Genomic DNA, 27,439 nt, shown 5'->3' with positions numbered 1-27,439 from the left:
CTGTCGCTACTGACACTGTCACATAGATATGGCGGTCACTCCCCAAGACGTGTAAAGGAAATAAAATTCAGTTACAAAAGAAAATAGAAACGCAAAGTGGTTTCGATGAGTATCTGTAGTCTGACTACTGGATTTGAAATAGAAATGCGTTAATCACTCGTTACTGAAAAAAGTGGTCCGAAGTCAGTTATTGTTCCTGACATCACTGGTTATCAGTCAATCAATCAAGTTTATTTGTATAGCACTTTTTGGCAACAAGGTCATTTACATCATAAAAACACAAAACTACAAAGTCTTAGATAACAGTCAACGGCATTATTAGACATAAGGGTGTTTGTCAATGTTTCAAAGCAATTCTAAACAGGTGTGTTTTAAGTCTGGACTTAAAGGAACTCTGTGTTTCAACAACTTTGCCTTTTTCAGGAAGATTGTTCCAGATGTGTGACACATAGAAGCTGAATGCTGTTGCTATCAAACTTGTACATGTTTGAAACCAAAGCTCCCCTTTGTGACCTGGTTGTTACGACTCCTCTTGTGTCTGTTACAGTTAAATTCAACTATGTATTAAACCTAAAAGCTCCATATGTAGAACAGATTGAAGGATACTGGAAATTCAGTGGTAAATAAAGACAAGACAATACAAAAACATTACAGAGTGAAGGAGAAATCTAATCTCTGTATCTTTTTAAAGCTATTTTTGTCATATTGAATTAGCTGTATGATGGACTTAGAATAAGAATCAGGTTTTTATAGTATGTAGGAGTTTTACACTTGTTGGACTGAGTATCACCTGAAGCAATCAACGTCAATGTGTGGACCAATACAGATATGCCATATCCGCCATCAGACATAATCTAGTACTTCTGTTTATACTTGAAATCCACTTTTTGTGCATGTTTCCTGCACTGCTGCGTTTTCATGGCTTTAGCTCGCGTTATTCTTCCTGCAAACCGACACCATTTCTGTTCTTTTTCTAATGCACCTCTGTGTGTCTTATCAGCAAATTATAAGCGGTTCCAGGCTGAACGCCATTATTCCCTGGAATAATGGCGTTCAGCATTCCAGTCCTCAGGCTCGCTTCGGGACTGTGCAACAATTTTTTAAAAGGTGCAGGTTAGAGCTGTCCTAAATTTTCCAGCTAAATTTGACACTCCAAGACGTGCATCCTTTAAGGCATATTTTAATGGGAGGATGCAAATTTTCTTGGGACAGCTGTTTTGTGGGTGTTGTGAATGATTCATCATCATGCCTACAGTGAAGCTTTACTTTGGAGTAGGTAAGGCAAAATAAAAAAAAAAAAAAAACTTAACATTAATCACACCTTTTAATCTAAAATACAGGCTAAAAGCCTGTGTAGTTGCATACATAGGCCCATCTTACTGGTGAGCATGGAGCTCACACAAGCATGTGTTAGAGGCCAACACATGAATACACACGAGCTTAAGTCGGCGACTTCAAAGGGCCCGTGCTGCTGTGCCGCGAGCCGTGAACAAAGCACGGAGAAGCAGAGGGCGACTTTAATTTTAAAGCATGCGCTAATGAGGTTTGGGGAGAAAGTGAGTGTCGCGATACTTGGGGTTCCATGAAAATTGTCTAAGTAACAAATCACTGGCAGGTATTCAGGACAGGGTGAATGCAGTGGAAGGTTTTTATCTGAGGAACGCTCGCTAAGCCGGAGGGAGAAATTAATTTCCCACTGTGTGGATTTGTCGGGCACATAAACCCTCATGTATAGTCCAACGACACCGAATATTGTGCTAAGATTAATAATTGACATTGAGTGCAAGTCTCTTAGTAGCAGAGACACACTTGGCATAATCAGAGGGAGACAATGCTGCATTGTGAAAGGAGGAATCATTAAAGGCAGAGACTCTGAATGCAATCTGCTTTTGAACTTGGAGTTACAAGGTCTTATTTCACACTGTAGCAAACATAAAAATGAAAAAAAAAAAAAATAAATAAAAAAAGAACTTGTTCCGTCGGCATAAAGACATGTAGATTTAACAATACCATTATTTCCCATCTCACTCGGCAGGGGGCCACATTAGCATCTCCGTGTGCTCAAGCACAAATGCCAGCATAAATGCATTAGAAAATATGTGGATGTAACGGTGAGGGTGTGTGGTACTTATGCAGCTTTTATTAGAGGTTCTTCACAGATGATGAAAAGTTATATTGGTACAAGTGGCCAACAGGGGTGAGAAATCCACTTTAAAATGCAGCAGTTGCAGCTAAAAAAAAACATGCACACAAAAATAGATGAGAAGCAAACAAGAAAATGTAATAAATCCACATACACGACAACAGCAGTCATGCACATAGCAAAAGAGCAGCAGTGTACCCCATGAAAAATCTGTAAGTCTCTGTTAATGAAAATGAGTGCATGAAGCCAGTGGAACGTCATCAACGTTCCTCTGATGCGCCTCTCTTGCCATCAGAGGTGCATTAATGTGCTGTCAGAGTTGCAAAAAATCTAGCATATCTGAAGACGAATAAATGGTCATTGACTATGTTGCTGTTGCAAATACATCCCTATTTTTTTTCCAATTCACAAAGTCGTCGACACAAGCAGCTCAGGTAAAAATCAAACCCCACAGAATGATGTTTAATAGGGTGATTAGGATCTTGAACAGAAAGCCGATCAGGTTAATGATTGTCTTGTTAAGAAATTAAATCATATGACTTTTGACAAACTGTGAAGCCTAATAGTCAAATTGTTTTCCTCAAAAAAACAATCTATATCTGCTAACTCCATGTCTTTTTGAAACTTTAAGCATGTCACAGAGACTTGGACAACTCTGGTAATTATTATTATTGTTTCATTTGTCTGATCAAATGCGGTGCTCAGTGTAACACTCTGTAGTTTACAAGTACATCTAAAAGCTATGAATCAGTATGCTTTGCTGAAAACAGCTTTCAAAGGCTCCAACTGAGCTTTTTGTTATCATAAAATGATTCTTGTTGGATGCCTTTGTACAGAGAAACCGTTTTATAGGCCGTGAGTTGGTATTAAACCGGCTGACGATAATCTTCACTGTCCGGAGGGAGGACTGGCTTCTAAGATGTGAACAGATCATTTGTAGGGTGCATTAAGAATTTTTTGGAGGTGTGGATTACTTTGGGTTTTTAGCAACCACTGATGTGGATGTCGTAAGAACACCCACCTGAGATATCCAAGAAATAATATGCTCAATACCTACTTTCCCCACTGTAGCTTGCCTTAAATGTTCAAGCATCTGCTGCTAACATCCAGATGTAGGACACCATTGACACCTCTGACGTTTGTTGCCATCCTGTGACGGATAGTAAATAATGCATAGAAACTTGGTCATAATGTTCTAAATAGTATGATCGTGATCGAGACTTGAGTAGTTACTTCTTTATTAGCATTCCTCAAAGACCACAGGAATTTCTAAGAAACTTGATGAACTGAAAGTGAGAATAAAATGGCATGCTTGAGGAGGGAAAATAAACCCTTCCTGCACTGTTTTTTCCCCCCATTGTGTTTGTCTCCGTTGGGTTAGAGATGAAATGTTGCCGAGAGAAGTGTGCGTGGGAGGAAGGCAGATTAATTAAACGCTGAGACAGCAGAGTTTCACGTCCTCCAAGAGAGAGAATTCAATCTGAAAGCAGAATGCCTTTAATTGCTAACTATAAGGCTTTCATTTGGAGAGGTGTTAAACACACTTAACATGTTTATCTTTACAAGTTGTAAAGATGAGTCTTTTTTTGGGCAGAAGATGAATCATTGGAGCACTTGAACGATTATGACACTATACTGTGGGCAGACATTAAGTATGATTGTTGCTTTTATGATGCAGGAACATCAGTTTTGGACTGGTCTTCACTAGAGCACCATTTTCCTCCTATTTAGATTGTCCTTGATTGGGATTATATATTTTTTTAAAACTCTGTTGAAAGCACTGGATTAAATCGGGCTTTATCTATTGGAATGAAGAGGAATAAACACAAATCCACACCACATTTTTTAAAACTTTTATTTGTGATTAACTTTTAAAACTGTGATATTTCGTTTCTTCTTCACAATGGTGCAACTTTGTAGCCCATTCTGTGTATTGCCTTTGGCTCATTTTATATTCCGCATTCCACCGCATGGACCAAATTTTGATGTTGCAATTATAAGCAACGGTAGATAAAAAAAAAAAAAGTCTCGCTATTACTCTCGGATCTATTTAGAAACATTTAGCATGTGCTTTAAAATGTTTCTGCTCAGAAACAAGCAGCAGGAATTATTAAATTGGCTTAGAACGATGAGTCTGTTAACATAACTGATGAGATGATGTAGGTTTTTGTTTTCTTAGTATTTGTAGAACTGGTGCATTTTTCACAAAGTAATTTGTGAAGTCCGGAAAACAAGACGACCTCAACCAGTCGCAGCTTTCTTTCACCTTAAGCCGACCCCTTCATGCAGGCTACATGAGCCTGGCAGCTCATTTCCTTCATGCCAAATGAATGTAGAATTTTTATTCAGCCCTTTAAACATAAGTGCAGTGCGAATGGGGATGTTTTGGCGAAGCTGATTTATCCTGCAAACCAATAACGGCTTTATCTGAAGTAAATGAAGAGGAATTTTGAATAAGCTCACATTAGTTTGCCCAGCGTGTGATGTTTTGCCATCAAATGATAATAAATGATTCAATTTGTGCACAATCAGCCACAGCATGAGCCTTCATTTATTGAGAAGACAACTACTGCTTTAGGTTAAAACTAAAAATCGATTCAGCCGGTGTCTCTAATTGATTGCTCTAAATATGACTGATTGATATTTAATCCAATGACAGCATGCTGGCTGACAAATAGTGTGTTTACTGCTCGCGTTATTGGAATATCTCATGCCTTCGGCCAACGTTCTTCATATGGGAAACAGTTAGGCTTGGGGAAAAAAATATTCCGATTATGCTCTTCACACAAGCTTAACATTTATAACCAATGCTGTGGTAAAATGATTTATCAATAGAAAACTAAATGCATACGTGTAATTTTGATTGGTAGCAACTTTTCACCACCCACAACCATCCTTAAAAAGTTACTGATTCTTGTTCTAAATATTTTTAATCTATCTTTTAATTTTGAACCAATCCTATGACTCTTTAATGAGTAACTGATGTTCAATTTTAAGAAGCTGCTCTCAGGCAAAGTGAGCTTTGGAGCTTTCAGTGATGGTGGCAGTGACCTGAAATTTATATGTGTCTGTATGCGTGTATTTTGTGTGTGTGTGTAGGTTTGTTCAAACAAACTCACTTCAGATGGCTGGTGGGGTTGATGGCACAAAATAATTATTTGATCATTTATATTCAGATGTTTTTCATGCAAAGCTGCCATTGTTAGAAAAGGTTATAAATAAATGTTGCAATTTGATGTAACCTGTTTTATAACAAGTTTCATTTGTGGAGGAATATTTTTTGTTTGAGACGCAAAGAAGAAAAAAAGAGTCATAGAGTCGTCAAAGTACCGATCAGGGAGAATTTAATCAAGCACAGGCCTGTGGAACAGTAGAAGAAAAAAATAAATAGGGGCGAACAAAATTATGACCTCCATATTTCAAAAGGTAAAATGTTTTCACCAACCAATACGAATTGATGGTCTTGGTCTAAAAATGGATTTCGAGATTCTTGTTGGATTCAAAATTACTTTCAGTGCATTACTCTATAAATGTTGCCTTAACAATGTATCATATCACGCTAACGCTCTTTGCAAGAATTCAAAAAATAGACTTAAAGAACCATAAACCGTAGGTAGTGGATTGGAATCCTCATAATTTATGGGAAAAACACAATAGTAACGGCAAAAGCAAGTTTTAGTTAAAAGCATAATAATGGCGGCTTCATCAATTGAGGATATTTGTTGACAAAGACTAAGTCATGCCAGGGCACATTTTAAGATTTAAGGTGGTTTTAAGAAAAAATTGTAAAGCTGAGCAAAAACAGTCTTTAGAGATTCAAATCCCTGTTCTGCCCGAGTTAAAGTTTTTATCGAGACGATCGACTTAGAAAATACAGAGATGCTTTTTCATTCTGAGTTGAGCCTCATGTTGGGTTGGGCGTTTGGTGTTTATGGGAGGGGTTGGATGATGGGGCGTCTGTGCAGCTTTTGTCACTTTTGTAATTAGCCTTGAGAGGCTTTTAATTTGAGGCTAATGAGAATTTGTTTTAGCAGTCATGCACTCTGGTGTGTGTGCCTGCCTGGGTATCAATGTGACTGTATGTTGATTAAGGATTGCTATATAGTGAAAGCGACAGACTGTACAGATGTTCGATAAATGGGCTGGAACAGGCAGGGAGATATCAGTCACCCTCGCTTTCTATACTCACACAGGGAGGCAAGAAGACAAAAAAGGAACATGAAGACAAATGCATAAAGATGTTTTTTTTTTGTTTTTTTTTGTCTTCGGTGGAAAATAATTCCTTCTCCTTTCTTTGATTGGAGCTAACAGTATAATTCAGCAAAGCCAATTACCAGTTTGAAGCTTTAACGTATAAAGTCTGGATTAGTGTCGGACTGATGTGTGTGCATGGAGGCGTGCGTCTGAAACCAAGGCAAAAAAGAACAGGAAAATTAACAGGCTAACAAATTAAAGCTGCACATTGTGAATAAAAATAATTACACTGAGCAAAATGTAAATGAACTGATTATCAGTTTGGCCTTGGCAACGATTTGTCCAAATGCACTCGCTCCAAGGCGGACATGAATCACAATGTGGCCTCGTGTGTTTCACCTTTCCTGACAATTGATTCCTCATATGCAAACAGTGGCTTACTTTTATTTTTTTAAGCTGATTTTTGTGAGGCTCCCCTGGTTTTCTCTTTTACTGCGTTTGTTATATACTCCTCCTGTCGGAACTGTGACACCTTCCCACCTAGAATTCATTGCCTTTTCTGCTGTCTGCATCTCCTGCCATTCTGACCGTCCACTGTTGTGCGCCTCATCAGAGGCGTCGACACTGAGGGCGTTCAACCAAATTTAGAACCAACAAACTGCTTGATGCGTCCAGACAGAATTTACTGACGAGTATGGAATGAAGAGTAGAATCTGGTGATTGTGAAGTGAAAAGTGAATTCAGTGTTTTTCTGTCGTAGGTGGTGTGTGTATTGCCCAGTCTTTAAAGATCCCGAGGGAACCAAGAGTAGGGGAGTTTGATAAGATCATCAGGCGACTAATGGAGACTTCCAATGCCAGGGCCATCATCATGTTTGCCAATGAAGATGACATACGGTTTGTACTTTGCAATTTTATCTCTACACCTCTTACAAAGCCCTTAATTACAGGGTCTTGAAAAAGTATTCATTCCAGATTTTATCGTTAAGTGCAGATTGTCTATGAAGGTGTAACAGGTTTGTTGGAGAACATTAGTGAACAAGCTGCATCATGAAGACCCAGGAACACACTAGGCAGATCAAAGATGAGGTTTCTGAGAAATTATTTTCAAAATTCCCCAAGTTTTGAACTTTTGTTTTTCTTTTCACAAATCTGTTTTGTTGTTTTTTTTTAGATTGAGTTAAAATGAACATATTTAATCTTGCCATGTCACATTATTAAGCAGGGAGACAGTTCTCTTCCTTCTCTTACACTGCATAACATGCCTTAATTTTCATTCTCATCTTTTAATAGGCGAGTTCTTGATGCTGCTAAAAGAAACAACCAGACTGGTCACTTCTTGTGGGTTGGATCAGACAGCTGGGGGTCCAAGAGCTCTCCAGTGACTGGCCAAGAGATGGTTGCAGAGGGAGCCATCACTATCCTACCCAAACGAGTGTCTGTGGATGGTAAGAGTTTAATTTGAACGTGTCAACTTCTGAAAAATCAGAACATATTTGACTTTAGCTGCTTCTTGTTGAAAGTCCCTGGAGGGTCACATTGTAACAAAAGCCTTATAGAAGAGATTTGATAACTTAAATAATCAAAGACTATTCTTAAAAATTCTGGCTTTTGATATTTTAATGAATAGCTCACCGAAAAAAGTTAAGCTGGGTAATAAATAATAGAGGAGGAACGGCTGTCATTTTGGAGATGAGTGTAACAGAGGATGAAACAGTTTGTCACAAGCAATTAAGATGCTTAATAAAAATGCAAATAAATAGCAATATAACCAGCTTTTAATATTTGCTATTTGCATCATGACGTCAAAATGTCTGTAAAGCAGCAGATTTAATCCCACTTTTTCGTTATGTGTTTGCTATGAATATTATCTAATGTTCTTTCCAACTTTTAAAAATTTGAATATGCAAGTTTTAAAAGATGAAGAAATATGTTTAAAGGTTACTTCATCTATCATCTGGACTTAAAACAGGGAAAATGGTTGGTGTGGCTTTCCTCAAGTGTAAAGCAAGTGTTTTTGCTGCTGCTGCTGCAATTCATTAAGGAGTTGCAGGAGCAGATAAGATATTGGATTGTAACTTGTATCAGAAGCCTATAGGAGAAAAGTGTGATTTTATTCATCGTTAATGTTAGCTTTTTTAAAATCTCAGGTTTTACTGTCTCTTTCCAAGAAGTAAGTGGTGCATTGGAGACCAGACTACAGGAAATGTAATTTTTTTGTATGCAACTTTTTTATTGAAACGATTCATTAGAATTACAGTACTTAACTGATGGGATTCAATCTTTAGACAAAGTTCTCCTTTACTGAATGTTCTTTCCAAGCTGTCGCAAAAATGTTCTTTGGAGGCAAACACACTAATAGTTTAAAAGGTTGACAAGGAAATTTTAGCATGTGACAATTTTTTTCCCCCTTAATGGTTTTTGACAGAAGGGATGCGTATGTTACCGTTTTTGAGCACATCTGCTATCACAGTAGGAGGTGGGTGATCCCACATGACATGTGCTTCCCGTCGAGTTGCACATGGAGTAAACCCACTGTTGCCAGCAGTCTGTCTATCTGTAAAGCTGAACAGGTACGCACAGAATCCACATCTGTGACAGCAGATGAGATCAATCAAGGCAGCACTTGTCGGCTTGTACACCGAGTCACACATGGCTCAGGGTGTCTCTGTCAATTTGATAGCTTCTCACTGAGCATTGGATGTTGTGACATGTACCGTTCGAGCCTAACCTCTGTATGTTGTGTTTGTTCAAGATCGGCTTAAATTGCCTTCTTCATTTCAATCTCCGTGTGATCAATATCCTGGTTTTCAAAGTGATCTGGTCATCCTATCCTACCGTATACCATCTGCTTTTTCCATTCATATGTGTTAGGAAAGCTTTTACTATTTTCCATCTTCTGCTTTAATAAACTGGGCAAGTAGGCAAAGGTTTGTAAAAGCGCCAAGGAGGAAGGAGATGTTTGTTTTCCTTGCTCTCAGAGATACTCATCACCAAAATCGTATTATAAATCACCTAAATCGTATTATTGATTTTTTTCTTCGTTATTTACCTGTCAAAATGTGTTTTACTGCAGAGAATACTTTTAGCATTTCTGTTAAGCTCAATACAAGTTCTGAGCCCCATCGCATGCTTACTTAAAGCCTTCGTCAGTGATGATGATTCAGTCTCCGCTCTTCAAATCTTGTGTGCTGCTTTAACTTTGGCCTCTCTGTCTTCCATGCAGCATTTGACCGGTATTTCCGCAGCCGATCTCTGTCCAACAACAGAAGAAATGTTTGGTTTGCTGAGTTCTGGGAGGAAAACTTCGACTGCAGGCTCGGGATGCACGGCAAACGGACCAGTGCGCTGAAGAAGTGCACAGGTAAGACCCAGCCCTTGTGTTTTTTGCTATTATGTAATTTTATTTTCGAGGAGATTCACCCAGAGAGCACCAGAAAAAAATTCAGGTTCACAGCAATTCACATTTTGAGTGAAGTAGATTTTTTATTTTTATTTTTTTAAGGTTAATGAGAAATCATTTTAAATTATTTAGGTTTTAATATAACCACATGTGTCATCATAATTTTTTCTTAACTGAGCAGGTCTATACTGACATAATTCATGGATGTCTTCATTGCCATCGATGCAAACAGTATCAATGATTCAAGCTTTTAAAATCAACACAGGCTTCTTTATCCTTCACACTTTACGAAAATAGGTTAATATCTTCAAAAACGTAAAGGATTTGAGTCCCTTTCTTTTCTACATCGACAGTTTTGACAGCCTGAACAAAATGCAACATCTATGCATCAAGAAAAGGAAATAACTTGTTGAAATGAAGCCCTGAAACGACGGCAACACAATATTTCTTCCACCTCTGTGTTTATACAGTGCATGTTTCTTGATCTGTGTTGGAATCTCCTGCTGTTATGAGTTTGCACTGTTTGTATGAAACACGTTTGAGCTTCTAAGCTTTATTGCAGTTTCACCAAACGAAAGAACTGAGCCAGGAGCGGAAGTAGCGACATACTGGGACATGACCAGTTGGTGTGACCTCTGCACTTTCGTTTCTGGTTGACTGGGCCTGCATGTTCTTAAGTGTGACACACTGCATACTCCCTGACTGATGCCTGCCATTAATTCACATAATTAGGTTTGTAAGGTCTGCAACTCCCATTGACCGCCTATTGCTTCCCCCGTGGCATCTGTGCGTGTGAGCTTGTACGTGTCCAGGGTCCTTTAATCATGTGCTGGAGTTCATTAATTCCAAGTACTCCGACTTTCAGCAGCCACCTCACCGCCGCTCTGACATAGATGATGGGAACATGTTGAAAAAGGAATTATGCTTTTCTGAAACAGACAGGCGATGTGAAAGATGTTTTTCTCAAAACAGTGGAAAAGGCAGAAGGATTATACATTAACAAGAGATGTAATGACATAAAAAAGCATAGATGTCAAATGAGGATTAGAAAAGTGGAAAAACGAGTACATTTTGACCAAATTGTTAAGGAAAAACAGATATTATTTCACATTATGTTTTAATACCATATTGATACCAAACTTTTTACACAAGAAATGTGAGTCCTATAAACTTGAAATTGCAATGCTGTATAATATCTAGTTCATGTAAAGCAATTATAACTTTGTCCCTTGCCTACATCTGAAAACAAGTTCAGCAGTGTATCCATGGAGCTTGGTTACACAGTGAAAGAGGATTCTACTTTAAAAAGAAATAAAACGTTGTGTACTTAAAGTATCAGAAGTAAAAGTTTCAAACCTTTGAGGATGTTCAAAGAAATAATACGCCATCTTTAATATTTGCATAATAATATGTTAATAGTTTTGCACATTATGAATTAAAAATGGCAGGTTCTGCAAGGAAAGGTGTCTGAAAGTGGGACGACTGAACAAGAGTCACTATATGATATGTCCCATTTTAGGGGTTTTGTCCCAGATACAGTCCAAACCCCTTTTTTGATGTGTCCTGTTCTGACATTTATGGCATATCACATGAAAAAGCTTAGTGTTATTTGTGTAAGGGGTCTTTTACTCCTAAAACAATGGATTTTGAGATACTGCCCCCTGTTGCATAATCAATTTTATTACATGGTTGTACAGTGGAAAAGAGAAAGGAAAGAGACACTGAACAACACTTTGTGAGGAAGAAAAGGATAATGGTGTGTGTGCATGTATGAATATGGTACCTGGTAATTCATGAGTTAAAGTTCAAGGGTAAGCCCTTGATGGATCAATGAGGGTCACACCCACCCCTGGCACACCTATTGAACAGCATATACCTGACAGAGGGGGAAACCCGAGTCAAAGGAACAGCGGGCGCACAGGAAAAGACACAAGGCCCTGCGAAGGCATCTAGCAGCAAGACTGCCCTGCGTGGAGCAGTGAGAACCAACCACCCATTAGGCAGCCACAAAGCTCACTGCAGACATCCGGGATCAAATTAAGTGAGGGCCCTGTGCAGTCCAACCCGGCAAGACAGCCCAGGAGATTTAGAGAATCCTCGGGACCCACAATCAGCTCAACACCACCCTTGGGGAAGATGGGCTATCATCCAGTAACCCACCAACAGCAAGGACAGAAGTCTTAGTCGAACAAACCCACACACAACCCCAACAGAGCCCCCAAGGTCATTCCCAAAACACCACCCCCTTGCCAAAATAGTACAGAGCCAGAGCCAGGGGCCACCATGGGGAGTCCTGCCTGCTGACAGTAGAATCCCTCCTCTAACCCCACCGCAGGCCAGCCCCAAGTGGGGAGCCATCGTCTCAGCTGGAACAGACTGCAGCAGCTCAACCAGTCATGTGGAGGACAGTCCTGTGAAGGACTGTCACTGCACTGTCTCACATGTGACACTTGTGCATATCAAGAAGCTGACCAGTGTACAGATATGTCTTCAAACCCTTCTCTACTAAAAGTCATAAACAGGAGGGCAGTGCCACACAGATAGTCACCAGGGAGATCTTCTACACAGTTTGGATACCATTTGTTTGGTTTTATGTTTATGCTGTTTTTCTTTTTAAATCAACTTATTGATGCTTCAACTCAAAGCATATTTAAATGTGATTCTATTCAATTGTGTGCAGGCAAAACTTTAAAAAACAATGTTCTCTAAAATCTGTGTTTCATTTAAGGATAGAGCAAAGAGCAGGTCATATGTCATTAAACACCAAGAATATGCAGAAGCCAATTAACAAAAGTGTATTTAATAAGGGAATTTTGAAAGCCATGCATAATTGTTTTTTGTTTTTGTTTTTTTTTTAACAATCAGTGCAAAATGAGCTGTGGCAGAGAAACAAATTAACAGATATCAGGAGTTGTGTTAAGCTGCCTTAAATACCTGAGATATGGAGCCTGAGTTGGTGCTAAAAAGCAGGTCAGGGCATGTCTATTTAAAATCCTCTAGAAAAGAAAGATTACTGATCCTCCACTGATCAGCTTCTTTCAACAAGTTAAAAGAAGCTGAGTGGAAGCACAGGTTGTTTTGGCTTTTATTTCTTTGGTAGCTTCTCCAAGCGACTCCAATCTGAGAAATAAATTTTAATGATTCCTCGGAGTGCGTTACCACGCCTTTCAGCTTTCATCACTTGACTTTCTCTCAGTCAGCGAAAAACATGCACACATTATAATAATAATAAAAAAATTTAACAGGAAATCCCAGGTCTCTCAGATTTCGAGACGTCGCTGATGAGCACATGAGCTCGGCCCACTCAGACGCTCCAGCAAAAATGCAGTGATACTGAAAGAATGCGGTCTGGCAAAATAAAAAAATGAAATGAAATTTAAAAAAAAGGATGCCAGAGGGGGAGGCTGACTATGGCAGACAGCAGATCACAGATAAGCCCACATACTCAGACACACTTGTATCCCCAGTGGCTGCAGGTAAAAATTCTGAACGAGGACACAAGCTGCGGTATGTGTTGATTACCCCTACCACCATGCTTATTTTTTATTTTTTTTTAGACTCAGGTGTCTGTGTTCTCTTGGCGAGTTCATTCTTTTAAACTTTTTTTTTATATATATGTACAATGATTTCTGGTCAGAGAGCTGTTGAACCACACTTGCGTTTGTTGGTAGACCAGCTCCTAATCAGAGCAAAGAGACAGAAGAGCAGAACACATCTAAATATAACTGGAGTGTTTTTAGTCAAATCTCCGAGGGTTGTGTGAATCCACGTCTTTACACATTTCTACATGCCAATATTGTGCCCGCCCCATTGTTTCTGAAGTTCAGTGATCACGGTTTGCGCAATGAACCCGCTCCTCTTTTTCCAACCCAACCCAGTACGCTGGCTTAAACTGATCTTTTTAAAAATAGGGTCTTGCCTCAGCCTGCTCTCACCTGGACAGCCACATATGACGTTATGCATACAAACAGAGGGGGAGAAAACTAGTGTTAAAACACATTAACATGCTCGCTTAGTGCATGCTTTTTTTTTTTCCACCGGTGGATTCAGTGCAACAGAGAGCAACAGCATCCAGTGTGACAGGAGATGCAAGCCTCCGGTAAACACAAAAATGTAACAAAGTGTTCTGTGAAGAGGAAACAAGGTTGGTACGATACTGGCAGTTGTCTCTTTGTCTGTGTGGGTTGCGACATGTTCTCTAGGGAATGAGTGATGTCTATATTTTATCTCTCTCAATTTTTTTTTTTTAAACTTCTTTGGTCTGCATATGATTTGCTTCTTCAGCATCGAAATAAGTCGACCTTCAGAGTTCTTGGTTTTTAAGGGAAAATTTTAGTAAACTCTGAGGACAGAAAAAGAAAAATCTCATAACAAGTGATGTATTTGATTTCACAAAAATAATTTATCTTCTACTAAAAGTTAGCTTTTTTTACTGGAGATTCAATTGAGTGGTAGTCAACAAAAAAACTGGTTTCTTGGAGTTTAATTCAATCTATTATTTTGACAAAACAAATATATAAAATCTTGAGCTTAAGCTTACATCTTGCACTTATGATGGTTAACTCTTCAAGTCTGCTGTTTATGGAGCTTTCTGAAAAGCCATTTGCAAAGCAATTTGTAATGATGTATATTTCATGAAGCTGTGTACTGTAGTTTGCAGGAGCTGGCCTGTTATTATGAATGAGGCAGGTTTTGCATGCTGGGGTTGATAGGTCCAATAACAGCTCGAGATGTAGTATAAAAAAAATGTGTCATATGCAATTCTTACAGAATAACAAGGAAAACAATTTAAAATGTGACTAAGTGTATTTTTTTCTGATTTGGAACAAGTCTTCCCATTCCCCTCCGACCCCAGACGTCAAGATAGTTATGCCCACCCAACTGGCTGCATGTCTGGATATTTTCTCTTTCCAGTCATTCTCTGTAAACATGACAGAGGTGGAAATATGTAAGCCTCTTCAGCAATTTCTAAAATAGTCAAAGTAGCCTGTCTTGTGCATTTAAGTCCTGTTTTATTCCCCCCCCCCCCCCCCCCCCCTTCCTATTTTTGGCTGTTTATCAAACTCATTGGTGAAAAGTCCAGGTAAAATATTCCACTTTTTAACAGTCTTGTTAGTCCTAAAGTAGTTTCTGCTCAATTTCCATTCTTTTCTTTACCTGACATGTTGTCTCTGGGTGTTCTGCATTCTTGTCAATCACCTTCCATGTAACTTTCAGACATATTTTGTGAATGTCCACTGATCGGCCAGTAGGTGTCAGCATATGGAGTGAGTAAGTAGCTTAGATCCATGAACACGACTGCCCACTGAATACTATGCATACGATTTTTTAAAGATAATTTCTGGTCTGAGGCTAAGGAGTCACACCAGAGTCTTTGTGTGCAAGTTTGTGGATTTTTAAAATGATTTATTATGAGATTATTATTTGTTTTAGATACCAGCAGAAGTTAATGGAGTAGCTTTACTCTCCCATTGGCAAACAGGGAGACTTGGGAAATGCTTGTCTGCAGACACCCACACACGCTCACAGGGAGCATTGCTATAAAGCTGCAACATGTGATTTTGGTCAAACACTCGGCGTCACAAAAGAGCTGGTGTAAAACAGACTTTAAACCCTTGTTATGTTACCCTGCAACCTTGGGTGGCAGAGTAATGTATTATAAAAGATCTTCCTCCAACGTGTGGTTCTGTGACACAGGAAAGATGAGACACACACGTTGAGTTCTCGTTAACATCCAACGAAAGATTTATTCCTCTTTTGTGCAAACATACTCCATATTCAGTACTTTATATTTTTTGTCATTTAAAAAAAATCAAAACAAAAGCACAGGAGTTTGTTTCCAACTATTTTAACAACTTTTCTTTTACACAGATAAGATATATGCAACTATTTAAACATCTTATAACTACTGGAGCCTATAAGATGAAGCTTATAGACCCGATACAAAATAGCAATATTTTATCCGTTACTAAAAAAAAACATAACTGAAAAAAACGTAATGCTCTCGCTACTAACTGACACATCAACGGTCCTTAGTTACAATGTCTTGGTTCTCAACAAGAAAACACAATTTTACCGAAAAAGGAATGAAAATACTGTCACTTATTTGAAAATTGTTTAGATTTATACAAAATTTAACGGAAACTTAACAGTCTTTTAACGTTTATCCACGCAATAGTCCTCACAAAACGGACAAAATGACTCACGAGTGGACTTCCCAATAAATAATATATTCAATTCTCAAAAGTCATCTATATTCAAGGATCAAGATACATTTTAACTAACCTGTGACACAGTAAAGATGAGACTCACACGTTGAGTTCTCGTTAACATCCAACGGAAGATTAATTCTTTTTTGTGAGCTCGCTCTTTTCTATGCCACCAATGCAATGCGCCCCTAGAGGTCATGTGGAGAATTGCGTGGACAAACTGAAACAACGCTTAATAATTTGTTACAACAAGAAATTAAAAGATACAAAATGAAAAATTATGTTTGGGGTGTCTATTTTCTTGTAACTTGTTTATCACCCCTCTACATTACAACACAAACAATAAATCCGCCGGTCGCATGGCGGCGGCTCAACATATTTAGGCAGGACGAGGTTGCATAAAACGACTTTGGTCTGTTCCTGGGTTGTAACCCATGAAATGGGGATCAGAACTGCGATCAGTGGTTTGACTGGGGAAAGTTTCCAGAGGAATAAGTAATGTGAGGTTGACCATTACTTGCTTTAGATCACTCTTTCTCAAACTGTGGTTCCTGGACCACTGGTGGTCCGCCGGCGCCCCCTGGCGGTCCGTGAGGTACTACATGTAAACGACCGCTTATTTGCTGACTTCAGCTCAAAGTACGATTCTACAGTTAGCTTTCCAAATGATTGGTTTATAAAAACAATTGGATTATTGCTTATGACAATTATGCTGCATCAGGTACAGAAAACCACAAATGCAACAATTCAGTCAAATATAACTATTGTTAATTTCTTCATGCTAAATACTTTTTTTAATTTCAATATTTAGCCACTACTGCATCTATAATTGGAGTCATGCAGAACTGATCTGATGGTTTCCATAGCAACGATCAAAAGAAAGTCCGTGCCACAGAACTACAGTGAGTTCGTTGATTACGTCATTGATTACATCAAATACATCACAATAGATCAAAGATGTTCTGAGCCTTTAAATGTTGGAACCTCAATACTTTGAAGCATTCAGGATCATTGACATTTTCAGCAATGTCAACTTTGCGAATGCCCTTGTCCCATTCGCCGTCCCTTGGCTGGGACTAGGGTACTTATTGACAACGGGCATAGAAAAAATGTTCAGTTATTTACAGGAGGACGACGCTACCCTGGCTGGGGTAGAAGAGGACGCTACCCCGGCTGGGGTAGAAGAGGACGCTACCCCGGCTGGGGTAGAAGAGGACGCTACCCCGGCTGGGGTAGAGGAGGACGCTATCCCGGCTGGGGTAGAGGAGGACGCTATCCCGGCTGGGGTAGAGGAGGACGCTATCCCGGCTGGGGTGGAGGACGCTATCCCGGCTGGGGTAGAGGAGGACGCTATCCCGGCTGGGGTAGAGGAGGACGCTATCCCGGCTGGGATAGAGGACGCTATCCCGGCTGGGATAGAGGAGGACGCTATCCCGGCTGGGATAGAGGAGGACGCTATCCCGGCTGGGTAGAGGAGGAAGCTATCCCGGCTGGGGTAGAGGAGGACGCTATCCCGGCTGGGGTGGAGGACGCTATCCCGGCTGGGGTAGAGGAGGACGCTATCCCGGCTGGGGTAGAGGAGGACGCTATCCCGGCTGGGGTAGAGGAGGACGCTATCCCGGCTGGGGTAGAGGAGGACGCTATCCCGGCTGGGATAGAGGAGGACGCTATCCCGGCTGGGGTAGAGGAGGACGCTATCCCGGCTGGGGTAGAGGAGGAAGCTATCCCGGCTGGGGTAGAGGAGGACGCTATCCCGGCTGGGGTAGAGGAGGAAGCTATCCCGGCTGGGGTAGAGGACGACGCTATCCCGGCTGGGGTAGAGGACGACGCTACCCCGGCTGGGGTAGTGCTCTCTGACAATCTGAGGGCTGGGGTAGCCCTCAGATTGTCAGAGAGCACTATTCTGGATGGGTCTGAGCTACCGGTGGAGCTAGCCATGGAGTTTGCTGTGAGGCTAGGAGTAGACTTAGCCGAGGAGCTTGGCGTAGAGCAAGCTGTGAAGCTAGCTGTGGAGTTAGGAATGGAACTAGCCAAGGAGCTCCAGGCTCCTTGGCTAGCTAGACTGTAAAGTCTAGCCAATGTTGAAAATAAGAATTTTAAATTAGCACAATCGTACCCAGATTAACCTTTATGTTAAAACAAACTTAGATAAAGATCCAGGCTGGGGCAGCTGGTGATTCTCTGAACTAACATAAATTCTATAGGGAGGATTCTACAGAAAAAGAGAGACCTAGACTCCTTAACTGATCTATAGACAGGGAGTCTGTCTGCCAGGCAATTAACAAATTCCTTAGTATGGTTCAAAGTTCACTAGGATCTTAAAACTTTTTATAAATAATTTTATCCATACCAGAATTAAATATATTTCTTTAAGCATGTTTTGAATTAGTTAGTTTTAGATCCAAACTTATAGTTAGTATTTAGCATTAGATTTTGTGTCAGAAAAACACAAACACGTTCTAGTTCAATCACTGAGGCAGAGAACGCTCCAGCTGCACGCTATAAATCATGACCTGGGCAAGAGCCTGGTACAAGAAGATCTGGGTGTTTTTAGCAGGCCCCAGAGGTAATAAAATTAACATTACGACAGCCCCCACAAAGGAAAAACACACCTCCTAATGCATATATTTAAATTTAGAGAAAGGCACAGGCTTATAAAAGTTTTCGTTTGCAACAGAGAATTCAAATTGCTTTCTGCCCGAGTCCACGATTCCCAGAAAATGCATTTTCTGTAATTGCTTTCTCTCTAAAAACTCGTGCAATTATTTCTGTTTTGTCATGTCTTGGACTTTTGGATTTCTGGGTGAGATGCTTATTGTGACATTCTGTTTGCATTTGAATTCTCTGGATAAACTCTAGATATTTTAAGTCTGATGTGGTATGATTGCTCTTTCTCACTGCGCATATTGAGGCTCAAGAATCCGGGATCAGAGGAATGAATTAACGAGCTAAATCAAGTTATTCCTCTTTAATTCATAACACCAAGCAGTCACTTATTAATAATTGTAAAATACACATTATTAAGCCTCAAACCAACAGACTGAATGTTCTGCTTTTTGTGGGAAGTTCGTTGTAGTCAGTTACTAGGAAACGAGCCTGCTGTGCTGACAGAGAGCGAGAAAGAAAGATACAAATGTCTCATTTGTATTTGTGACAAGAAATTTAAGTGTAGAAATATTATAAGATTTTACAAGATAAGCCCTCCAGCATAGTCCTCATGCATAAAATTTCCTTATGTAAACAATAACATGCAGGGGGGTCTATACACTCCTGATCAAAATCTTAAGACCAGTCAAAAAATTGCAAGAATTTGCATTTAGCACTATTACATACCTATAACACAACGTGGGACACACAACCAGTCAGGTCCCAGCAGCTCTATAAATATTTTGGAGGGAAAATTTCAAACAACTTCAAAGGCCAACAGTTTAATTCTAACTGAACCTAAAGTTTTTTTAAGACACATAAAAACAATGAACATTATAATTTATGCAGTACAAAAGTGTGAGAACAATTATGAACAATAAACATCACTAAGAATGAGGGCTAGCATTAGTACATCTTTTAAAAAAAAGTGTTTTGAGAAGGTTCATAATAATTATAAAAAATAAATAAATAAAATCAAGTCAGCTACACATGGAAACATGTCATTAGTTTATATTATATTTCCCCCGTTTACCATCAATAATTAATACTTTGGAGAGAGTTGTTAATGATGAATTTATCTTCTAAAAGCTACTAAGTAATAGTTTGATGTTCTTGCCTTTTGAGCATGTCCACGCATTTCTTACTCAGCAAAAAATGGCACTTCTAAGGTTTCTCTCTGCGATAGAAACTAGATGTTTTTATAGACAACAAGAGGGCAGTTTGCAAAGAGACACACGTTGCCACAGTTTCATGCAGTGAAAAGGTAAAAGTTGAGGAGCTGAAGTGCCATTTACCTGCAGAGAAATGATCCTTTTTTTTCCATTTTGTTGTGGAGGACATGGTTATCTAACCGCTTCCCGTGATGCCCTCTGCGGTGGTTGATTTATGGGATGCAGTCGTGCAGTACAGAGCGTGACTGTGACATCCACCGATATTCCTCTGTAGATGTGGTAGGGATGTGAAACTACTTGTTGCCATTACAGGCAATTCTGTCGAGTTGGAGGCATCTATTTGGAAACACAGACATAAACACATAGCAGAATGTAGTTATTTTAGGATGTTTTTTTAATCTATTCTTGGATTAAGTCAGAAACAGGAATCACACTTGTACAAAATGTTGCAAATCCAGCCGTTTTACATGTATTTTGCAACAAAATCAGTGATGCACCACTAGGTGCTTCTAAGAATTGTTTTAATATTAATGTATATAAGAAAGTGACAAATGCTTTTGTGTCATCTTTTTTTTAATGTTTCTTAGTTAAATCATGGTGTCAATTGTAAAATGCTTAATTGTGCTGTTATTGCGGTGCTTAGAAATGTAAAATGACTGAAACTGAGAAACTACGCTGGACAAGCTATGAGACGTCAGGAAATCATTTGTTTCCAAGGGGCCACATGAGCAACTGTGGCTATGTTAAAGGTCAGATTATTAACTCATCTGGTTTTTGTTGTTTGTTTTTTTTGTTGTTTTGTTTCACAAGTATACAGCTCTGGAAAAAATTACGCTATCACAGAAATATTCTTTTAAATTCCAAAGTAATCGCACCTCATTCTACTGACATTCCCATTCCCATTCAATAATCTGAACCCAACGGCAATGTGAAGGATTTGTGGTGAGCTTTTCGACATAAAAGGAAGCTATAAATGTCACTCAGGGTTTTTTTTTTCCTTCCAATTTATTAATTTCTGAAGTTGGGGGCAATAAATCCAGCTTTTTTAGCTGGGAAAAAAAAGTGATTTAAGTTTGTGTCTCACAGAAGTCTAATAATGTATATTTAGATAATGATGTAGGTTGAGATTTTGACAGTTTGTTTTATTTCGTGGCTCTTTGCATCTGAGAAGATAACTCCTACCTCTTCAAGCAGAGATCTGTAAGCTCTGCTACAAGTCAAACTGTTATATATCAGTCTTTTGAAAGACAAATACATTAAACCTTTTTGCAAAAGCTTTTAAATCTTTTGTTAATTTACACATTTCAAGGAAAACATAAAACAATAACAAATGGCTTAACATTTTTGGCTAGCAGTAGACATTTCACTTCTGGGATCACTCCACTAAAGGTGTTGGAGCCTAATTGGCATATTTGCAGTCATAGAAAAGAGCAGAGGATGCTCTGCAGATCCTGCTTAAGTCCTATTTAAATCTCCTCTCAGTAATCAGTACAGGCTCCCCTACAGATTTGACAAGTTCTTTGGCAATTAAAGTAAACAATGCTAAAGAGAGAGATAAAACTTCAGGAAGGAAGATGGCCACTCCACTCCTGAATTCACCTTCCCTGCCATGAATCGTGGAGATGAAAATGGATACATTTATTCCCATTCCTTATGAGGTAAAAAAGATTCATGCATTACGTGTAAAATATGTTTTAGTAGGAAGGTTTTGTGCATATTTTCTATTTCACAACTCAGGTAGGAGAGGTGTTGGAATATTTTAGCACATTTTCCATGAACTTATATTTTATTGCATAAGGCAATATGGAACAATTCTGGTCCCTTGATGTGGCATAAGACGACTCCCGCAGTCCAATCAGCTCCTGGGGTTTTCTACCAACCTTCCTTTCATGATTTATGTCTTCATTTCTTGTTCCTATTTTCATTTACATTCCCCCCCGTTCGTCCCCAGTTTTCTTTTTCTTTTTTTCTTGTACCTGAATCCAATTTTCATCCCATCCTCTCCCACTTACCTTTGCCATCTGCTTTTTGTCTGTACCGTCTCTCCTCATTCCATCTCCCTCCCCTGATTGGGTTTAAGCTGCACAGGAATGTGTTTGCTCAAGAGTGGTGGGATAAAAGACATGCTAACTTGAAAAAAAAAAAAAAAGAAGAAGAAAAGAAATAAAAGTCCACCAGTAGAAAGAGGAATGGACTGGTAAAACTAAATGAGAAAAGTTCAATACGCTGCCATACAATTCGAAAGCAAATCTAAATTGTGTCAAAGCCGTGATTCAGTCGAATGTGAATAATGACTACTGAATTATTTATATTTGCTGAGTGTACTATCAGGATTAATATATATCAGTAATAATTTAGCAATGTAATATATTGTATATTAGCCACATATGTCAATGCTCTCATACTATTCATGAAAAGTGGTGTTATGCTGAAAATCAATCTTTCTGAAGCAGGAAAGTTTCTGGCTGCTGTCTGTGCGCAAGCTGGATCGCTATACGGCAACCCCAAAGTGAAAAACTGAATAAGATTTCAGAAAACATGACAACAATAGCAAACTCGTGATGTTTTAATGGAAAGTGTGAGTAAAATTGCACCGCCTTTTCTGGATTAGTAAACTCCAGCATTCAAATCAGATTAAATGAAGGTGCATCTCAACAATTTGACATTTCACTGAAAAGTTCATTTTAATAATAAAGTCCAAGGGAGGAAAACGTGTATGCAATGTAGATTTCTTGGACTGGCACAATGTAGTGTGAATTACAAAAAAAAAAAAAAAAAAAAAAAAGTATTGCTAGTTCATTTTTAATAAACAAACTCTGAAATTTGAAATATCTCCATGGTCACAGGTGTATGATATCCAGCACCTCGCAAATGTTTGCTTTTACAAATATTTACGAGGCATTAAGTCACTGGCCAGCTGGAAGATTTTCTTGCCATGATGGAGTCAGAGGATGCTGAGACACACAATATGCAGAGGTCGAGTACTTATTTAATAGCTGATTACCTCCATAGTTCTTGTGATCTTCCGATCATCAGTACATATGTATATACATATGTAGTTGACCATTTTAAACTCTGAAATTAAATGAAAACCAGTCTAAACCAGCGGGATCTGTTGGATCCTCATTAAATAAAACCTCATCTTTATTTTCTTGTGGTGAAAATAAAAACTGTAACTGATTATTAACATAACGTTTTCAGTCAAAATGTAGGATTTGGCTTTCTCATCTTTCTTTTTTTTTAATGCATTGCCTCAAGGTGAATAATTCAGACACTATATTAATAAGAATAAATTGTACTCGGGCTAAATACTTGCACCAATCACGGGGCAGAGATCCATTTAATTACAGTTGTACAAACTCCAGCCCTCACAACTCACCCAGACTTGAGTGGTGCAACGTTGTATCGACATAGCCCCTGGCAACTTCAATGCTTTCTTGTCAAATTAAGTTCAGCCTCCATCTTATGCTCATTTCCCATTCTCCTCTATTGATTGTTCGTTTCTGTCTTGGCAGATTTGCCTTAGAACTACCTCTAAGCCAAAGGAGGAATGGGGATAAAGTAACGTGATGCTTATATGACGTAATAGAAGAATTTAAAAGAAAAACAAAAAACAGCAAAGGTCTCCTTTTTAGCTTTAGCAAATGAAAGAAGATTGATAACATTTCAGCTAAATGCGAATAATAACACCCAATTGAATTTGAGTGTTTCAAGACCTTACTCAAATATTAATTTGAGTCAAGACCTTACTCAAATTATAGATCGCCAAATAGATTTGACTTTTCCGCCAGGTTTTCTTTACGTCTGAGTGACGTAGCAGGCAAAAAAAAAAAAAAAAAAAAAGAAATCGGTGGAAAGTCTCCATTTATTTTTAGATGACGTGAAGAAGATGGCTGAATATACATCCCAAATTGAGGTTTAATTAAGGGGCTTGTTGAAATCATTAGTCTGTCATCTTTGGGACCATAAATCATTACGTGTGAAATATGTTTGAGGCGCTGGTCCATGAAGCCATCAATCAAAGCACTTAGCCATTGAGCAGCCTTACATTAGTCTTACCTCGCTGCCTTAATGCATTGGTTTGTTTTTGTCTTAAATACAGCAGCGGCTTTGCTTACAAGTTAGTAAGGCATGCTATTTGTTTCTTTTTCATTGGTTTTGCTGGCATCAAGCTGATAGTGGAACCTTCTGTTAAATGAGCCAGAAGGAATGAGCCAAGTTCTGCAGGTGTGCAAGTGTTGCTTATATGCATCAGTGGAGCCAGATTAAAGATGCAGGCTTTGGAAAGAAAAGAGATAGGGATTTTGATTAACTTTTTGTAAAACCGCACTTTTAATCTTGATGGTTAAAATAAGTCACTCTTATTCATGTACGGAGCTGCATTTGGGGACGACGCATTTAGGGTTGGCTCACATATTCCAAGAAGCTTTAGGACTAAAGCTTCCAAAAAAATTGAATGCGGAATCACAAATTAATAAATCAAAGACATAAAATACCATCTCTGTCGTGTGAAGGAAAACAAGGGTGGAAAAAAGTCTGACACATTACAACCCAAGCATTCGATTCTTATAGTAAATTTATGATGCCGGATTACATGATACGTTGATATTTTTAAAGGCAAAATGCTAAAAAAAACAAACAAATAAAAGAATTGTGAAATAAAAGGTAACAAAGAAATAAAACTGAAACCAGGTATCCTCTTTTTATTAAAGGTAGAATGAGCAATGCAGAAGTCTGTGTGTCTTTGTGTAGAGTCTCAAAACACAACATTTGTACTTATGCTTATACAAATTTCTTGTGACTTTGTACATAATACAGCATGTGTGTGTGTGTGCATGAGTGGTTTGGGGTCCTGTGGATTTCATAAAGTACAAGCCATTTATCATTACTTTTATGGTTCAATATGCTTCCCTTTTATTTACTTTCATGTCACAACTTTGTAGCTTGAAGATCAGTTCTTTTTCTTGGCGGTAAAGAAGCCCATCTTCTTCTATGTACTTGTCACTCGTAGTGCTATGAAGAGAAACGCGCCGTATATTTCTACTTCTTCATCTGACGGACAGAGTTGCAGAAAGTTCAGAGCCGTTGGTTGAGCTCATAAATGTCATAAATTTTAACTTGGCCTTGAGCAGCATTAAACAAAAGCAACTTCACCAGCAGGTTGAACTTTACCAGGAGCTGCCTCCATGACGTAGATTCAAAAAAGTGTCAACGACTTTGGCCACTTTTTATGCAACTACAGCAGATTTGCCAGCAGCACGTCCCTGATGCTAATATTTCTGCTTAGTGCGGCGCCTACTCCAGTAAAACGAACTCATTATCATGTTAGAGACGTTTTGAGCTTTTAGACATGGTGCGTTATGCTCCTGGAAGTACCTATTAGAAGATTGTAGTGCTGTGAATAAAGAAGGAATGAACGTGATCAGCAACAATAATTCTCAGCCGGGGTGTGGAATTTAAATGATGCTCAATTTGGTAAGGGCCCCGAAAGATGCTAAGAAAACATCCTCCACATCTTAAGACCACCACTTTCTTGGATAATTGATACAAAAGGGCAATGAAATCAGTTTTTAATATTGCTTGACAAAATGTGACCCAGACGTTTGAATGTTGCAGCGGATAGCAGGTCTTTGGGGACCAGGGAAAGTTACTGTCCAATTCTGTTGAGCCCATTGCCATTCATGAAGCTACTGCTCATTTGATTTTTTTTTTGTTTTTCAGCCTTGAGAGATGATTTTCCCAGTACACTGATAGTTCTTGACACTCTACAACTCATGCAGATACCAGAACCAGTGTAATCTAAATCTGCTTTTTTTTTTTCCTTTCCAATCCTTGGTTTAAATTCCAGCAGGTCTTTACGGTTACTTTTTTAACTTTAGATGTCTTGCATTTTTACTTGGACAGTGGCTGTTGCTACATCTATTTTAATGAAACAAGACCAGCAGTGTCAGTTTTATCCAAGTCAACATCAAGTTACTTCAATCAAAATTTGCTTGTTCATTTCCCCCTTTTTTTCACTTTTATCTCCAGTCATTTCGATGCTATCAGAGAGTTGTGGACCTTGAACCTCTGCACCAGCACTGAAGTGCTGATTTAAAAGATTCAATTGAATTGTTGTGCATTTTGAGAGCCCCTTTGAAGAGCTGCTTCAAAAGGCAGTGTAAAAAAATTTTGAGTATTGAAGATTTAGAAAATTATGGGAAAATATCCATTTGAAGTCCTCTGCTTTTAAGCTACTACTGTATATATTCACTGTAGTTGTCAAAACAGATGGAGAGTTACCTCAATTTTAAAGAAAATTTTCTTCTAGAAATAATGTTTCGTAGCAAAGTTTCTCCATGCCTGCGGCTGATATCCGGAATCCGTAATGGGTTTGTGCAAATCTCAAAATGAATCGCCGTGCCCAGCCTCCTTTCCGTTGCAACAAGAACAAATAATCGACCACGAAGTGTCTAAAATGTCTCCCAGGCAGATATGGAGTTGATTGCCTCTTCACGCAGCTTCTGGTTTACACAACTTTTATGAGACATGAAAGCTACTTTTCATCTCTACTTCTGCCTCTTGGAGTTCTCCGAACGGATTGTTTTTTCTTCTTCTTCTTTTTTTTTTTTTTAGAGCAAATCCTCTCTTACTCAGCAAGCAACCAGCCAAGCTGCCTGTGGTCTCTGATGTCATTAACAGAAAGCTGAAAGGCTGAATTTTATTTAGTAGCTGCTGGCTGAATAAAAACAGATTAGCGTGTAACAGATATAACACAGAGTGCATATAGATATTTGGTACATCTGTGCTTTTATCTTTACATTTATTTAGGTCTAGATTGCTGAAAGGTTTCTCTTTTCTTTGCACCTGCACACCGAGTGCGCTTTGGCAAAACGAATGTGTGTAATCGATGCTCCCGCTGGGTGCTGACAATGCGCTGACAGATTAAACAAAAGCCGGATTGTAGTGAACTCCTCACGCTTACCCAAACACGAGCCGCCTTTGCTCCAGTTTCAGCACCTGACGCAACCCGGAGAAACGCAGACTGTAGTGTCTCCCCCCTTAGCTAGCACAGCTCATAGGAGTAACAGTCGTTTAGCTGTCTGGAAGTGGGATTGCACTTTCTTGCGATACGCTGATTAATGATGCATCATGTCATTTCACATCTCATAAGAACTGCAGAGAGATTCTCATTATTGCATGGCAGTTTGATCTATGGCTCGAAGAATAATACTTTGTTCCGATACTCGTCTGAGTGTGAATATGCACATAATCCGAACAGAAACGGGAGAAAGTGTATGTCAGAAAGAAGAAGAAGAAAAAAAAAAGATGTCTCCAGCTTTAAAAAGAAGGTGGTCACAAATCTGATTAGAAACAAACAGTGGATTCATCAACCTGTAGCAGACATTTCTTCTACAGTTTACAGCTGATGGCTTCAAGTGTCTTCTGCTGAACTGGTTCCAGCTGCTGACATAAGGTCCACTTAATTTTAACTGCATCCCACAGTTTTTGTTTAATGACTGTGTAACTGCAAGGAGTTTGTCGCGTTTTGGTGTATTTATTACGGATGAGCTAAAAAAATATTAGCACTTGATGCTAACTTGGGTTTGAGACTTCCTCCCTATACCAGGTCTTATACTTCGATTGACTTAAGTTTATTTTGAGGAAATTATTCCTTTTTATCAGAAATACTT

General features: G+C 38.9%; 1 protein-coding gene across 4 annotated transcripts in view; it reads left to right on the top strand.

The window, feature by feature from the left end:
• The window catches only part of grm8a (glutamate receptor, metabotropic 8a), a 224,189-nt gene that overhangs the window by 150,093 nt on the left and 46,657 nt on the right, over window positions 1-27,439 (top strand). For all 4 annotated transcript variants that reach the window (XM_055054646.1, XM_055054645.1, XM_055054648.1 and 1 more), the window contains 3 exons: window positions 7,098-7,233; window positions 7,630-7,784; window positions 9,563-9,700. In XM_055054646.1, the coding sequence (XP_054910621.1) occupies window positions 7,098-7,233; window positions 7,630-7,784; window positions 9,563-9,700 (429 nt within the window). The remainder of the gene's footprint in view (window positions 1-7,097; window positions 7,234-7,629; window positions 7,785-9,562; window positions 9,701-27,439) is intronic.

Source organism: Poeciliopsis prolifica, unplaced genomic scaffold (assembly GCF_027474105.1).
Source record: "Poeciliopsis prolifica strain line A6 unplaced genomic scaffold, Auburn_PproV2 SCAFFOLD040, whole genome shotgun sequence".
Lineage (NCBI taxonomy): Eukaryota > Metazoa > Chordata > Actinopteri > Cyprinodontiformes > Poeciliidae > Poeciliopsis > Poeciliopsis prolifica.
The sequence above is the reverse complement of the archived record's forward strand: the minus strand, read 5'-3'. Positions and strand labels throughout refer to the sequence as shown.